This window comes from Bos javanicus, chromosome 19 (assembly GCF_032452875.1).
Source record: "Bos javanicus breed banteng chromosome 19, ARS-OSU_banteng_1.0, whole genome shotgun sequence".
In the NCBI taxonomy this organism is placed as follows: Eukaryota; Metazoa; Chordata; class Mammalia; order Artiodactyla; family Bovidae; genus Bos; species Bos javanicus.
In genome coordinates, this window is record NC_083886.1 from 18800696 (window position 1) to 18817102 (window position 16407).

Sequence of the window (16407 nt, forward strand, 5' to 3'; positions counted from 1 at the left end):
CAGAGGAGAGTCACCCGCTTCTTACCAGCTTTGACCTTGAAGAGCCTTATCCCCTCACACTCACCTTCCATTGTCCAGAGCTTGGTCACCTGGCCATTCCCAGTCACCAAGGTGGCCAGGAAATGCAGTCTGGCTCTGTGCACTTCGGGGGGGAAAGTTCTCAATCTTTACCACATTTGCCAAGTTAAATAAACCCCCACATACTGGGACTTCGTTCATAATGATATCATGATTTGTGACATGATTAACTTCTCCTATTAAGTTGGAACATAGTTTTAGAAAAGTTAAAATGTCTATTTTCAAGATCATCTCCTTCCTTCTTGATTTCTTAGCTCTGCGCCTCGGACAAAATCCTGGAGTTTGATCGAGATTTTCGAATTCGACATTATGCGGGGGACGTGGTGTGAGTATCTCACTCTGGTGCCTGACGTGGTGGTTTGCATGCAGCCTCACTGCAGAAGATACAATTAAGGGAAATAGAAATTATTTTCCTATTCGTTTGCATTTTCCAGCCATTTCTGATGCCAATATATTTTAATTTCTTCACTTAAAACATTGGCATAGCTTCATTCATTCCTTGCTTTTCAAACATTTGTTAAAGACACATCATGTGTGGCCATCCATAGTTTCTGGAATAGTTGACATCCGGTCAGCATCAACTGATGGTTAAATAAACCATGGAAGTATGTTAGGAATTGGGATAGAAAGATGAGTAACATGGACTATGCCCTGATGATGCTAACAGCTTAGTGGAGGATATAGGCAGATACATGATAAGTCATTATAATGAAGAATGGAAAGGGTTAAACTGGAGAAACACAAGGCATTATGGGAACACTGCTGTTTGCTGTTTAGTCGCTAAGTCTTTGCCACTCCATAGACTGTAGCCCGCCAGCCTCCTCTGTCCATGGGACTTCCCAGGCAAGAATACTGAAGTGGGTTGTCATTTCCTTCTCCAGGAGATCTTCCTGACCCAGGGATTGAACCCACATCTCCTGCATTGGCAGGTGGGTTCTTTACCACTGAGCCACCAGGGAAAAGCCTTGTGGGAACACTGAGGAGGAATAATTAACCCAGAGTGAGGAGTGTAGCCAAGCCTTGAAGGAAGTGATATTCCAGATGAGTCTAGAAAGTAAAAGAGGCTTAGTTGGAAGACAGAATTAGGAAGAGAAGGAGATGAGAGGGCATTCCAAGCAGAGAGACAGCAGGCATACAGGCCCAGAAGTGAGAGTCATCACTATACATGAAGAACTACGGGTAGTTGGGCAACTATATGAGCAAAAACCAGTTTTCCCATATGATTTTTCACATATTATTCAAAAAAGTAAAATTCTCACAAGCTACATTTTCTGGCTACAGTATGATAAAAGTAGAAATTGGTAAGAAAATAAAACAAAAAACATATAACTTCCTTAGTCTTTTAGTTTCCTAGGGTTTCTATGAAAAACGACCACAAATTGGTGGCTTAAAACAATAGAAATGTATTGTTTCATGGCTCTTCTGACCCAGGGATCGAACCAGGTCTCCTGCATTGCAGGCAGATTCTTTACCATCTGAGCCATCAGGGACACCCCATTCTGGAGGCCACAAGTTCGAAATCTAGGTGCTGGCAGGGCCACACTCTGAATGCTTTAGAGGAAGCTTGTTTCCTGCTTTCTTCAGCATCTGGTGGCTGCCTGCTTTCCTTGGCTTGTGGCTGTATCAGTCCAGTCTCAGCCTCCATCGTCACATTGCCACCTCCTCTTTGGGGTGTCTGTATTAAATCTCCCTCTGTTTCTGTTTTAAAACTACACTTGTGAATGCATCTAAGGCCCACCTGAATAACACGGGATGAATTTCTTCTCCCAGGATCCTCAATGTAATCACATCTTTTACCATACAAGGTAATATTCACAATTTCCAGGGAATTTGACAAGGCTTCTCTGATGGCTCAGATGGTAAAGAATCTGTCTGTCTGCAATGCAGGAGACCTGGGTTCGATCCCTGCATTGGGAAGATTCCCTGGAGGAGGGCATGGCAGCCCACTCAGAATTCTTGCCTGGAGAATCCCCATGGACAGAGGACCCTGGCGGGCTGCAGTCCATAGGTTCACAAAGAGTCGGACATGACTGAGCGGTTAAGCACAGCACAGCATGTCTTTCAAGGGAGGCATTTTTCAGTCTGCTACACTTAGCGTGCTTTGTCTACCCACACTGCTTATTATCTGGTTTTTGTTTAAAGTCCCCTCTTTTCCTTTCTCCTTCTTTTTGATGCTGGGAATTCTATTCACATAACCCATTACAGGCAGAGATTAAACAACAAAAAATGAAAACGATCATCTCTCTAAATGCCAAAGAGGCATTTGAAGAAACTTAATACCTGTTCCTGATTTAAATTAAAACTCTAGAATCATCCTCAATGGTGAAAAATTGAAAGCATTTCCCCTAAAGTCAGGAACAAGACAAGGGTGCCCACTCTCACCACTACTATTCAACATAGTTTTGGAAGTTTTGGCCACAGCAATCAGAACAGAAAAAGAAATAAAAAGAATCCAGATTGGGAAAGAAGTAAAACTCTCAATATTTGCAGATGACATGATCCTCTACATAGAAAACCCTAAAGAGTCCAGCAGAAAATTACTAGAGCTAATCAATGAATATAGTAAAGTTGCAGGATATAAAATCAACACACAGAAATCCCTTGCATTCCTATACACTAACAATGAGAAAACAGAGAAATTAAGGAAACAATTCCATTCACTATTGCAATGAAAAGAATAAAATACTTAGGAATATATCTACCTAAAGAAACAAAAGACCTATATATAGAAAACTATAAAACACTGGTGAAAGAAATCAAAGAGGACACAAATAGATGGAGAAATATACCGTGTTCGTGGATCTGAAGAATCAGTATAGTGAAAATGAGTATACTACCCAAAGCAATCTATAGATTCAGTGCAATCCCTATCAAGCTACCAACAGTATTTTTCAGAGAACTAGAACAAATAATTTCACAATTTGTATGGAAATACAAAAAACCTCGAATAGCCAAAGCAATCTTGAGAAAGAAGAATGGAACTGGAGGAATCAACCTGCCTGACTTCAGGCTCTACTACAAAGCCACAATCATCAAGATAATATGGTGCTGGCACAAAGACAGAAATATAGATCAGTGGCACAAAATAGAAAGCCCAGAGATAAATCCACGTGAGTATGGACACCTTATCTTTGATAAAGGAGGCAAGAATATACAGTGGAGAAAAGACAATCTCTTTAACAAGAGGTGCTGGGAAAACTGGTCAACCACTGGTAAAAGAATGAAACTAGAACACTTTCTAACACCATACACAAAAATAAACTCAAAATGGATTAAAGATCTAAACGTAAGACCAGAAACTCCTAGAGGAAAACATAGGCAAAACACTCTCCGACATAAATCACAGCAGGATCCTCTATGACCCACCTCCCAGAATATTGGAAAATAAAAGCAAAAATAAATGGGACCTAATTAAAATTAAAAGCTTCTGCACAACAAAGGAAACTATAAGCAAGGTGAAAAGACAGCCTTCAGAATGGGAGAAAATAATAAAAAATGAAGCAATGGACGAAGAATTAATCTCAAAAATATACAAGCAACTCCTATAGCTCAATTCCAGGAAAATAAATGACCCAGTCAAAAAGTGGGCCAAAGAACTAAGACATTTGGAGACATTTCTCCAAAGAAGATATACAGATGGCTAACAAACAGATGAAAAGATGCTCAACATCACTCATTATCAGAGAAATGCAAATCAAAAACACAATGAGGTACCATTTCAAGCCAGTCAGAATGGCTGCTATCCAAAAGTCTACAAGCAATAAATGCTGGAGAGGGTGTGAAGAAAAGGGAACCCTCTTACGCTGTTGGTGGGAATGCAAACTAGTACAGCCACTATGGAGAACAGTGTGGAGATTCCTTAAAAAACTGGAAATAGAACTGCCTTATGACCCAGCAATCCCACGGCTGGGCATACACACTGAGGAAACCAGAAGGGAAAGAGACACGTGTACCCCAGTGTTCATCGCAGCACTGTTTATAATAGCCAGGACATGGAAGCAACCTAGATGTCCATCAGCAGATGAATGGATAAGAAAGCTGGGGTACATATACACAATGGAGTATTACTCAGCCATTATAAAGAATATATATGAATCGGTTCTGATGTGGTGGATGAAACTGGAGCCTATTATACAGAGTGAAGTAAACCGGAAAGAAAAACACCAATACAGTATACTAACGCATATATATGGAATTTAGAAAGATGGCAACAATAACTCTATGTGAGACAGCAAAAGAGACACAGATGTATAGAACAGTCTTTTTGATTCTGTGGGAGAGGGCGAGGGCGGGATGATATGGGAAATGGATTGAAACATGTAAATTGTCATAGGTGAAACGAATCACCAGTCCAGGTTTGATGCATGAGACAGGGTGCTCGGGGCTGGTGCACTGGGATGACCCAGAGGGATGGTATGGGGAGGGAGGTGGGAGGGGGGTTCAGGATGGGGAACACATGTACACCCATGGCGGATTCATGTTGATGTATGGCAAAACCAATACAATATTGTAAAGTTAAAAAAAAATTAAAAAAAAACCAAAACTCTAGAATCGTAAAATAATATGGCTCAAAATTATTACCCCCATCTGTCAAACTAGCCGTTCGCGCCAGGATGGCACAATATTCCACTTTTTCTGGTGCTATTTCCAGATTCCAGAATCCTGAAGAGGGAAGATCCAGTGATATACAGATGGCCGCCTCCGATCACTCAGGCCACACTCACCGGGTGCCCTCTTACAGCTTGGATCCGCATAGCTGCAGGGCTGGACTTAGAGGCCAGGCGGGGCAGCCACTGTTTCACAGATGGAGGCATTTATCCAGAGTGTGTGCCATTCTTTCCCAGCATCAGACAGCAAGCTTGACGAATAGCTGAGACAATACCTAGGTGTCCAGACTCCCCGTCCAGAGAGCTAGCCAGCCCCACAGAGGAATATGTGATGCCGCCGATTCCCCTTCTGTCTCTCCTTAAGCCTTTCAACCCTTTTCTAGGTTTTTACTGGATGTCTTCTGTGTGCCCAATACTTTATAAAGTATGGTCCCTGCCCATAAAGAGCTTTCCATGTAAGATGCATACATACATGTGTGGGGTTGTGTGTGTAATAACACACAGTATTAGCACACACACACGTGTATGTGTGTGTGTGTGTGTGTGTGTGTGTATATATATATATGCTGTGCTTAGTTGCTTAGTCGTGTCCAACTCTTTGCAACCTCATGGACTGTAGCCCGCCAGGTTCCTCTGTCCATGGGAATTCTCCAGGCAAGAATTCTTGAGTGGGTTGCCATGCCCTCCTCCAGGGGATCTTCCCAACCCAGGGATCAAACCCAGGTTTCCCGTGTTGCAGGCAGATTTTTTTCCATCTGAGCCACTGGGGAAGCCCAAGAATACTGGGGTGGGTAGCCTATCCTTTCTCCACAGGATCTTCCCGACCCAGGAATCAAACTGGGGTCTCCTGCCTAGAAGGCGGATTCTTTACCAGCTGAGCAGGACAGCCCCATGTAGATGTATATGCATACACACATTTGTGTATATATATATATATATATTGATACAACAAAAGATGGTTGAAAATAATTTCCATATGAGTAATAACATGTGTTTTCAGAATAAGCAAATACCTTTAACTGTGTGTGATAAACCCAGATAGGCAGATGCTGATCATTAGGTGCTAGGAATTATTTTTCTAGGAAAAAGTGGGAAGGATGCTAGAAAGATTCAGGAACTATCACCTTAGCCTATTTGACTGGAGTGTATCCTTTTGGTGGCATAGAGAAGTAGAGACACCTAGAAAAGTAGATTGAGATCAAATCACAATGAGTCTAAAAGGTCAGAATAAGGACTTTGAATTGTAAGGGTCTGATGATACATTAAGAATCAGGTGACTTTAAGGGTTCAGTCAAAAATGACTTGAAGGTAGTAGGAAGAAGACCAAGATTGGAGGAGGCAGGGAAATTATTTTGGACCTGGTGGCCTAAAACTGTGCCCGTGGGCAGCACGAAACTTTCTTGCAGAATGAAACATGAGCGGCTGGAACAATATAAGACTGGTGAGGCATCAGAGTTAGAGATCATAGAATTGTCTGCAGCAAGGGTCCCCAACCTCTGGGGTCTAATGCCTGATGATCTGAAGTGGAGCTGATGTAATAATAATAGAAATAGAGTGCACAATGAATGTAATTCACTTGAATCATCCCCAAACCATCCCCTACCCTCACCCATGGAAAAATTGTCTTCCACAAAACCAGTCCCTGGTGCCAAAAAGATTGGGGACCACTGGTCTACAGTGATGTGATTGTCCAGGAAGAAAATACAGTCAGGCGAGATAGGAGAGCTATAGGGAGCAGCCACCTCTTGAGTTACTATTTCCCTAACCTCTTAGCCTGTCTTGATCACACAGCATCACCCTGTACTGTTACCCCCTCCCCCATGATTTACTCCCTCTGGATCCATGCCAGTGACTGCAGCAGGGCAGCCCCTTGCCCACCAGCTGCAAGTTTAGCTTTGAGACCTTACTCACATCCCACCCTCCACACCATGAACACTGACCTTTTCATTTCCTCCCAACAACTCCGTGCATGTGCCTGCTTCCACGCCTTTGTTTAATGTTGCCCTGGATAATCTGCCTTCCTCTTTCTCTCCTGCTTATCCCAATCTTACCATCCTTTGCAGTTCTCCTTGGATCTTTTCTCCCACCCTGAACACAGTGAGCGAGCCTTAGGCAAGTCATCTCACCTCCCCACGGATGAGGCTCTTAGATCCTGTACGTTGCCGTTTTGCTTTTATCTTAGGAATGTGGGATGGCACACACAGCTGTCTTTTTAGAAGTCAGCATCTCGAGGTAAGCCACAAACCAGTGGAGTGATGATCTTAGTCATAGTGATGGCACTGATGTTTGCCCTCCTTTTGAGGGGCAGAAACATCACCCTGTCCACAGAGTAGGTAAATTTGATATTCTTTAACTCAGAACTGGGTGGACAAGCTTTATACATGATTGATGGCATTATTTAACAGTAGAAAGGCTTGTAGACTTCTAGAAAAGCTTAGAAATGGCTCTTGCTTGGTGAATAATGTGTTTTCCGTGTTTCTTTTGTCTCAACTAGGTATTCTGTCGTTGGTTTTATTGACAAAAACAAAGACACTTTATTTCAAGATTTCAAGCGCCTCATGTATAACAGGTAGGATTAAAATTTTATTAATATTTATATTTAGCTTGCTGACATATATTACATAATATGTATGCACATGATTATTTCTGTGTGACAGTTTTAAGAGTTTTCTGGCAATTTGTATACTTCTGTTTGATCATACTTAGTGAAATCATCTGTTACTTTATGATGATAAAATCTGTAAACTTAGGGCAGGGACCCTGTTACTAATACAGTGTTCCTCAATTTCCCTTGGATTTCCTCGGTTTCTCTCTTTACTGTTGCCATCCTTCTTGTCCCTGCCATTGTACTCAGCAGTCTCCAGGCCAGCTCAGTGGTGATGGGAGGGTGTCAGGTAAGCTCTGGACCAGCCGAAAGCTTTACACACTCGGATTCCCACTACAGTGTCTTTGCCTCCAGCCGTGGGGCCACCCTAATAACAGAGTGGCTCTCACGTCAGTGGTGATCAGTGCAGAGTGGATAGAATCTTCTCACAACCCAAGAAAATGTGAAAAAGTCATGGAGAAATAAAGCCAAGCAGAGGACAGCAAATTCACATCTGGTACAGATTCTTTGGAAAGAAGGCTCATGAAGAAGAGAAGCTTCCTAGCCAACTGCTTCTTTTGGTTAAAGTGTCATTGCTCATGTATTAAGTCAGCTCAGCCCACTGGCCAGCAGGTCATCAAAGATATATGGAGCACCTCTGAGCCACACATTCCCCTGTACTCTTGGGATTCAGCTGTTGAAAAACCTTGGACAAAGTCCCTGCCCTCCTGAGGTCTTTTATTCTAGTGGAGATGACAGTTAATGATAAAAGATGGAACTTTAAGCTAGTGTCAAGTGCTATGAAGAAAAACAAAGTTAGGTGAGAGATTGCGGGTATAGACCAAGAAGGGCCATGGAGGTGTTACAGGTAGTGTGGTGGGAAAAGGCTCCTTAAAAGAAGGGTCATTTGAACTGAGCCCAGAGTGAAGTGCGGGTGCAAACCATGAGTATGGGGGGCAGCATTCAAAGAGAGAGAAAGACTAGCTCACCAAGATGCTAAGGTGGAGACAAGCATGGCTGTGTTGACTGCAGGAAGGTCAGTGTGGCTAAAATCAGTGAGGGGAGGGGAGAACAGTCAGGAATGACTGCAGAGAGGTCCACAGGCCCAGCTCAGAGAGAGTCCATGAGCCAGGCACAACGGGAAGCCATTGGAATGGATGATATGATGTCTGTTCTAAAGAAAGCACTGGAAGCGCTGTGTAAAACCCAGATTGTGAAGGGCGGGAGTAAACCTGGGGAGACCAGGCAGGAGGCTGGTTTAGTGATCCAGGCTGAGACGTGGATGGTGGTGACAGAAATGGAAAATGGTCCAAGTGGGTGATATTTTGAAAGTAGAACCAACAAGATTTGCTGATGGATAGAATGTGTGATGGGGAAAAAAAACAGAAGTCAAAGACAAGGGGGACGGGATGCTTGGTTGTGGGAAAGACAGAGGAGGTGCTCATTTTGGGGGGAAATAAAGAGTACCGCTTCGAATATGTTTTGTGGGAGGTGTGTCCTGGACATCCATCCAAATAGGCAATTGTACGCGTGCATCTGAAACTCAAGAGTAAAGGCGGGAACAGAGAAATAAATTCATGGTGGCCCATCTGTTGATGGTACTAAAAGCCATTGTCCTGGTTGAGGTTATCTAGGGTGAGCATAGACAAAAAATAAAAGAGACAAGAGATTGGAGGATGAATCCCTGAGACACTCCACCATTTTGAGTCAAGCAGGGAAGGAGGAACTAGCAAAGGAAGCTGAGAGCATGCCTGTGAGTTAGGAAGGAAGCCAGGAATCCAGTGTCAGGGTGGCCAGGCCAAGTAAAAATGATCAACTGTGCCAAACACTATCAAGAGCAGAGTAACGTGAGGAACAAGATTCACCGCTGGATTTGCTAACATGAAGGTCAGTACAACACTGACTTTACAGTGTCATGAAGACAGATGTCTCACGGAAGTGGGTCAAGAGAATACAGAAAATGAGAATGAGGCGACGGTGGGTTTCAACCGTTTTTTCCAAAAGGTTTTGCTATAAAGTGGTTCGTCTATGTGGATGAAGCCTCCAGGAGCAGAGATAGAGCCATCAACACTAGAAAGGCACAGAGGCGTGGGGGTCTGAGAGGGAATCCATGTAAGAACCAATCTGGGGAGGAGAGACTTTCAGAGAGGAGTTTCAATAAGTGGTTTATCAGGTACGATGCACTCATTTTGAGGGAAAAACCAAAGAGTCTGACATTGCTCTGTATAAAAAATGTCAAAAAGTCAAATTGGAAAAACGGCCTCAGTCGTCCAGGGGCAAAGTCAGGGCGTGTTGCCCAGAGGAGGCAGTCGGGCTGTGTTCCAGGAGGCTGCACAGGGTGCCATTCGCTGTCTACGAGCGTGCTAAGGAGCTTTAGTCATGTCCGATTCTTTGCGACCCTATGCGCTGCAGCCCACCAGGCTCCTCTGTCCGTGGGATTTTCCAGGCAAGAGTGCTGGAGTGGGTTTTTGTGCCCCTCTCCAAAGGATCTTCAGGACCCAGGGATTGAACGTCTCCCGCATTGGCAGGCAGGTTGTTTACCACTAGCCCCACCCGGGAAGCCCAGAGGTTCAGCTCACCGAGAGCAGCGCCACCTTCTGGCGGTGGATTCTGGTAATCCCGGCTCACAGGACTAACACAGAAACAGAGCGAATGGACTTCAGACAGTCGTAAGGGTCTTGTGGTATGAAACACTTGCATTGGTTTACCAGGCTCTTCTTCCCTATTGGAAACCTGTCTGGGAAATTAAATAGAACTCTAGTTTATTAATTGACAGTGAAAAATATCATCCAAAGGATACTTAGTTGCTTGGTAAGCCTGGAATCAGAACAAAGGAACTTAGATAAGTCTAGTGATTAAAGACATTTCACAGCAGGGATGGTCTTGCCAAAGGTATAAAAACATAAAACAGTTGCAGCTTATTGTATATATTGCCATAGTAGGAAAGGTCTTGCTAGTGGGATGCAAAGTCTTGAAATAATTTTGATTAAAACTATCCTCTTAGTATTTAAATGGGCTGCCTTTGCCTCTGGATACTTTTTGATACTTCCATGGCTAAATGACCTCCGTAAATTTTAATCCTTTCTTTATATCTGTTTAAAGAGTGATCCTTGGATCTCTAGTTCTGGAGCGTATCCATGCATGTATGCTTGCTCGTGTGTGTGTAAAGGGAAGGAGACAGGAAGCAGACAGGCGGCATGCCAGGTGCACGGGCCACTCTTCCCTCTCTCTCATTAGCCAGCTAAGTTCTGCCTTCTCTGTTACACATACTGAGTTTCTGGATAAATAAGCTTCCCCTTTAAGGAAAAAGCTCTTTTAAATATTTGAAAATTATGTTGACTTACCAACCTCAAAGTTCTTTCTCTCTGAAAACAATTGAACTTGTCTATTTTGATTCATTACACATCAATTCTACTGTTTGATGATAATAATAATAATAGGGACTTTCCTGGTGGCCCAGTGGCTAAGAATCCCTGCCCCCAATGCAGGAAGCCCAGTATGTTCCCTGGTCAGGGAACTAGATTCCACATGCTACAACAAAGAGCTGGCACAGCCAAATAAAGAAATAATAATAAACATCTTATTTCCTTCATTTCCAACTTTCACGCCACCCTTCATTCATTAGGTAGTGTCTAAACAAGGCCAAAAGTGAGCAGAGTGGAACTGGGGATAGAAACTGCATAGACCAAAGACAGTGACTTTCTGTCTTTGACATGCATCAGGATTTTCAAAGTGCACACACTCTACTTCCTGAAAATTCTATTAATATTCCTTTGGTGTTAGAAAGGCATTCAGGCACGATGGGCATCAAAAACTGAGAACAATTGCCTCAAGTTCTCTCTCTGCTAAAGATTGGAATGGTAAAGTTAAGGGAAAGCAATATACATTTATGTGGTCATTTTTATTGGCATGTTATCTTTGGAAAATTATGGAATAGGACTATAACGTAGTAAAACTGGGTCCATGAACCACAGATCATGCATTATTTTATAGCCGCATTTTGATGGCAGTTGGCACAGCTTGCTGGCAACGGTCAGGGTCAGGAATATTTCTCTGCCTTCATTCACAGCCTAGCCAGTCTTCACCTCACTGTTTATCTTCTTCGCTCTTGTCCTTTCTGGCAGTTTGCTACTAATGTTTAGAACCTCTATGTATAGAGGTTTACTAGATGTTTGGGGAACCAACTCAATTTTCTCAATTTTATGCCAGGGAAAGAAAAGTGGGCAAAATGATGACAACAGTAAACACAATTAGCAGAAAAGATCCATGTTAAGTTTTTTTTTTTCTGATTCTCAACCCCCAATTAAGAAAGAAAAAAGTCTGATAGAAGTTTTCAGAAAACAAGCAACATTTTGAATTCCAATTACTTTAAAATCAAAAGCACCGAGTGTTCTGTTAGTTTCAGGTATATAGCAAAGTGAATCAGTTATATATATGCGTATATCTGCTCTTTTTTAGACTTTTTTTCCCTTATAGATCATTACAGAGCATTGAATCGAGTTTCCTGTGCTATACACAGTAGGTCCTTGTTAGTTATCTATGTTACAGATAGTAGTGTGTGAATGTCAATCCCAACATAACATTGTAAGTCACTATACTCCAATAAAAAGTAATTTTTAAAAAATCAAAAGCACCCATATGAAACAGGGAGAAAATCAGAGCCGAGACCACCGTACATGTTTATAAAAAGATCTCCACAGAGCCAAGTAAGGAATATATCACTTTTAGCCTGAAAACTGGCCTGAAGTTTAAGAATTGGATTGCAGCCATCTTAGTGTCACATCAATAAAATATTGGAGCTGCCAGCACTACCTATAAATGTGATCATAATTCAACTGCAGTAAAGGGGTTTATGAGAAGACGATGTAAAAGTGGTTATTTTCTGTTCCTATCTGTATTTTTTGAGAGACCTGGCTTTTTGTGATGTATACTGTATGCATGTTTGTGTCAATTAAAAGCTACTCTCTTGAGACGCAGAGAGAGCAGACGTGTGGGCCCATCAGGGGAAGGAGAAGGTGGAATGAATGGACAGAGTGGCACTGACATACACTACCGTGTGTATAAAATAGCTGGCTGGCAGGAAGCTGCTGCGTGACACAGCGGGCTCAGCTTGGTGCTCTGTGATGACCAGAGGGGTGCGATGGGGCTGGGGTGGAAGGGAAGTGTAAGAGCAGGGGATATCTGTATACATATAGCTGATTCACTTTGTTGTACAGCAGAAACTAACACAATATTGTAAAACAATTATACTCCAGTTTTTTAAAAAATGCTTTCCCTTTCCTGATTTCTGACACGACCTTGAAGATCATTTTCCTGTTTATGATGTGTTCTCATTCTTGTAAGAATCACCAAAACCATTTGATTTTAGGTATATGGTATAGAGCTGTGTAAACCATCAGAATATCCTACGTAATAGTAACAACGCAATCATTTAAAGAAATTTAAAGAACTTTTCGAAGGTGGCGTGATTTAGACACATCTTCTCATTTTGTGGTGTGGTATCTGCCATTATACTCTCAGCCTGATTTTCCAGGTGAAATCATTCTTTCAATCAGGCCTAGTGAGTTGCGTCTGCAGTGCAATTGTGGCTCCCAGGATACAGTTCAGCAGGAATGCTTAGCAATTCTTAATCCACTTATTTGAATGTAACGTTCAAGCCACTCTTTCTGTGCTTCTCAGTTCAAATCCTGTGCTGAAGAATATGTGGCCTGAAGGCAAACTGAGCATTACAGAGGTGACCAAGAGACCACTGACCGCTGCCACCTTATTTAAAAATTCTATGATTGCTCTGGTAGACAACCTTGCATCAAAGGTAATTACTTTCATTTTAAAATACCCGTTTTATTTCATGGATTCTCTCTTGACATATGTTAATGAGAAAGGTATGTATAGTATTTGCTTTTTAGGTAACTATAGTAAATCAAATTGAAGAACATGTATTTTAAATGAATGTTATAGTAATTCTTAATACTGTTTTGTTTGTTTTTTAACATGGCCTGGTGAAACAGTTGTTTGTGTCCCAGATGAATGATCTTAAATTTAGGCCTTTTATATTGTTGTCATCAACGGGAAAGTCTTATATGTGATCTTAAAAAAATAAAAACAGTATACTACAGGTATAGTATGTGCCTGATAAAAGAAATTTTAGCCCTGTGCTGAAGACAAGGCCTGGCTTTAAAAAAAAAAAATCTTGAGTTAAATTGTCACGTACCATCCTTATGTTGTATCTGAATACAAATTACAGATAGAGCTGTAAGAGGAAGTTTAGTATTTAAGTGTTGCCCTTAGGCTGTTTTAATAGTTGAAATGAAAAGATGTACTATGGGCAGTCGTTTCTGCTTTTTATTGTTCCTTTGAGGCCTCATACTGTTTGATAACTTTAGTCTGAGGTTTTTTTCCCCTTGAAGAACAGATTTCTACTCTTAACTGCTGCTGTTGATGAGTTTGATAAATTAGGCAGCATTCTGGGGCTCATTATTTTTAGTTCCTTCATTTTTATCTTTCTCTCCTGGTGTTTTTCCAGTGTATTTTTTCTTCTTCATTTTTATCTTTTTTTTTTCTTTAATCAACTTCCTCTCTAAAAATTTAAATCTATATTATTTTTGGTTACTTCACTGTGGATAAATTAGGCAAATGCCATAAGAATACATCTCTTCAGTAGCTTTCTGTTCTTTTCGTCAGGATTCTTTGACCTCAGGTGACAACAAATAAGAACAGTGTGTTGGCTTGTATAATCAAACCTCCAGAAAGGCAGAGAGGGTTAAGGCTACCAGGGCTGTAGACTTGAATACCCTTAAGACCCCTCCTCTTGTCCCTCAGCTTTTCTCTGCAAGTCAGCTTCAACCTGCGTCATCCAGCAAGAAAAAACCTAGAAGAAAGGCATGGGACACGAGAAAGAGAGTCGCACGCCGAATTTTATAGAATGTACTTTATGAAACACATTCCTTGTAATATATTGTTTGTAAAATATGTTCAAGTTAATTAGAAAAGAATCATTTTTATTTTCACTATTTGGTAGTTAAATGTTCATTTTTTAACATTTATGTATTTGTGGCTGTGCTGGGTCTTTATTGCAGCATGCAGATGCTCTTCGTTGTGGCATGCAGGCTTTCCCTAGTTGCAGCACAGAGGGGCTTCTCTTGCTCTGGAGCCGCAGGCTCTGGGGCACATGGGCTTCAGGAGTTGCGGTGCACGGGCTCAGCAGGTGCAGCTCACGGGCTCTAGAGTGCAGGCTCCGCAGTCACAGTGCATGGGCTTTGCTGCCCTGTAGCATGTGGGGTCTGAGTTCCTCGACCGCGTATCAAACCCATGTCCCCTGCACTGGAAGCTAGACTCCTAAGCACTGGACCACGAGGGAAGTCCCAGGGTTACATTTTTTAAATAAAAGTTCTAGGACCATTTATCAGTTCTGTATGGAGAATTGCATTCAGCTGCTAAACAAATAAACCCCACCCCACCCCCAAATTAGTGGATTAAACAGAAGAGACATTTAGTTCTGTCTGTGTAAATGAAGTGCTGAAGAAGGTATCCCAGCTCTAAGGTTGTTAGAGATCCAGGTTCCTTCTGTCTTTCTGCTCTACTGTCTTAATGCTTGGCATCTGTCCTCCTGGTCCAAGATGGCAGCTGGAGCTTCTTCCTTTTTAAAGAGACTTCCTGGAAGCCTCATACAGTACTTTAGCTCCATCTCATTTGGTGTGCTTAGTTGCCAGGGAAGCTGGGAAGTGCCTTTCATTCTGGTTAGCATTGCTCCCAGCTAGAAGTCAGTATTCCGTTTCAAAGTAGGAAAAATGTACTGTATATGAGGTAGGCAACTAGCCTAGCAGTCTCTGCTACAGCTCCGCACTCTCTGTGTGTATAGTGGTAGGGAATGAGAAAGGGAGCAGGGACAAGCCAAAGAATAGAGACAACCCGTCAGTCCAGAAAGCCAGTAAACCATAAAATTCATGTGACTCACGCTATTGCTGTGTTCATGTTACTGCCGTGGTCTGGAACTTAACCTGCAATAAGACCAAGGTTTTGCCGTGTTGTTCATAGGAGTTATTATAGCTAATTAATACTCTGCAGAAAGATTAAGAACAAAAAGGTAGATAAAGACATATCAAGCCCCCTCCCCCAAGAAAACTGGTGAAGGCAATATTAATGTGAGAGAACATAAAATTTAAGGGGGAAATCTATTAAATACAGATAGACTAGTAATAATAAAAAGAAAATACTCAATAAAGCCATTTTGAACTAGGTACCTAACAATACAGCCATGATGGTACTTAAATTCTAAAAAGCAAAAAAAAAGAAGATGACGACCCTGAAAAATGTAAAAGGCGAAAAAGGCAAAATTGACAAGTTCACAATTCTAGAGGGAGATATTAAACCACCTCTACCAAAAACTGATAGATGAAGCAAAAACCTTAGCAAGAGTGAAGAAGCTTTGAAAACCAAATTTAAACTTTAATCAAAAGATCTCTGTACCCAGGGGATAGGAAATACATATTCCTTTGAAGTATACATAGAACATTTTTAAGAAATGACCATAAGCTAGAGCACAAAGGAAGTCTCACTGTTTTAACAAATATATACACAGATGTATTCTCCATCCTCACAGCAAGTGAAATAAAAACAAGCCTTTAAAAAGTTTTTTTTTTTTTTAATATGCTTGGGAACTTTAAAAAAGTGTTCTCCTAAATAACTCACAGGTTGAAGAAGAAATCTGAATGGAAACTACAAAATATGTGAAACTGCATGACAAAGAATTTATCAGAATCAGTAGAACGCTCCTAAAGCGGCCCACTTGTTAAGCCTTTATTAAAAACAAACAAACAAAGAAAAAGATCAAAAGTAAATGAGATAAGATACAATTCAAGAAGTCAGTAAAGGGAATCCAAGGAAAATCTAAAGAAAGTGAGAGAATAATTTTTAAATAGCAAAAACTAAAAGTAATAGATCAAAAAATTAATTAGACCTTTAAAAAGTTGATTTTAAAGAGAGAAAACAATATTCAGAATGAAAATAGGTTACAACCTCTATATTACAGAGATTTTTTAAAGCATCAGAGTAAAAAAAAAAAAAAAAGTAAAAAAAATAAATAAAATAAAGCATCAGAGTATTACAAACAGCTCTATGCCAATGAATCTTCACAATTAG

At 41.3% G+C, this 16407-nt stretch overlaps 1 protein-coding gene across 1 annotated transcript in view; it reads left to right on the plus strand.

Moving 5' to 3' along the window:
• Nucleotides 1-16407, plus strand: part of MYO1D (myosin ID) — a 361250-nt gene that overhangs the window by 132545 nt on the left and 212298 nt on the right. Inside the window, exons 12-14 of the mRNA XM_061390407.1 lie at nt 333-403; nt 7180-7254; nt 12949-13081. Of these exons, the coding sequence (XP_061246391.1) occupies nt 333-403; nt 7180-7254; nt 12949-13081 (279 nt within the window). The remainder of the gene's footprint in view (nt 1-332; nt 404-7179; nt 7255-12948; nt 13082-16407) is intronic.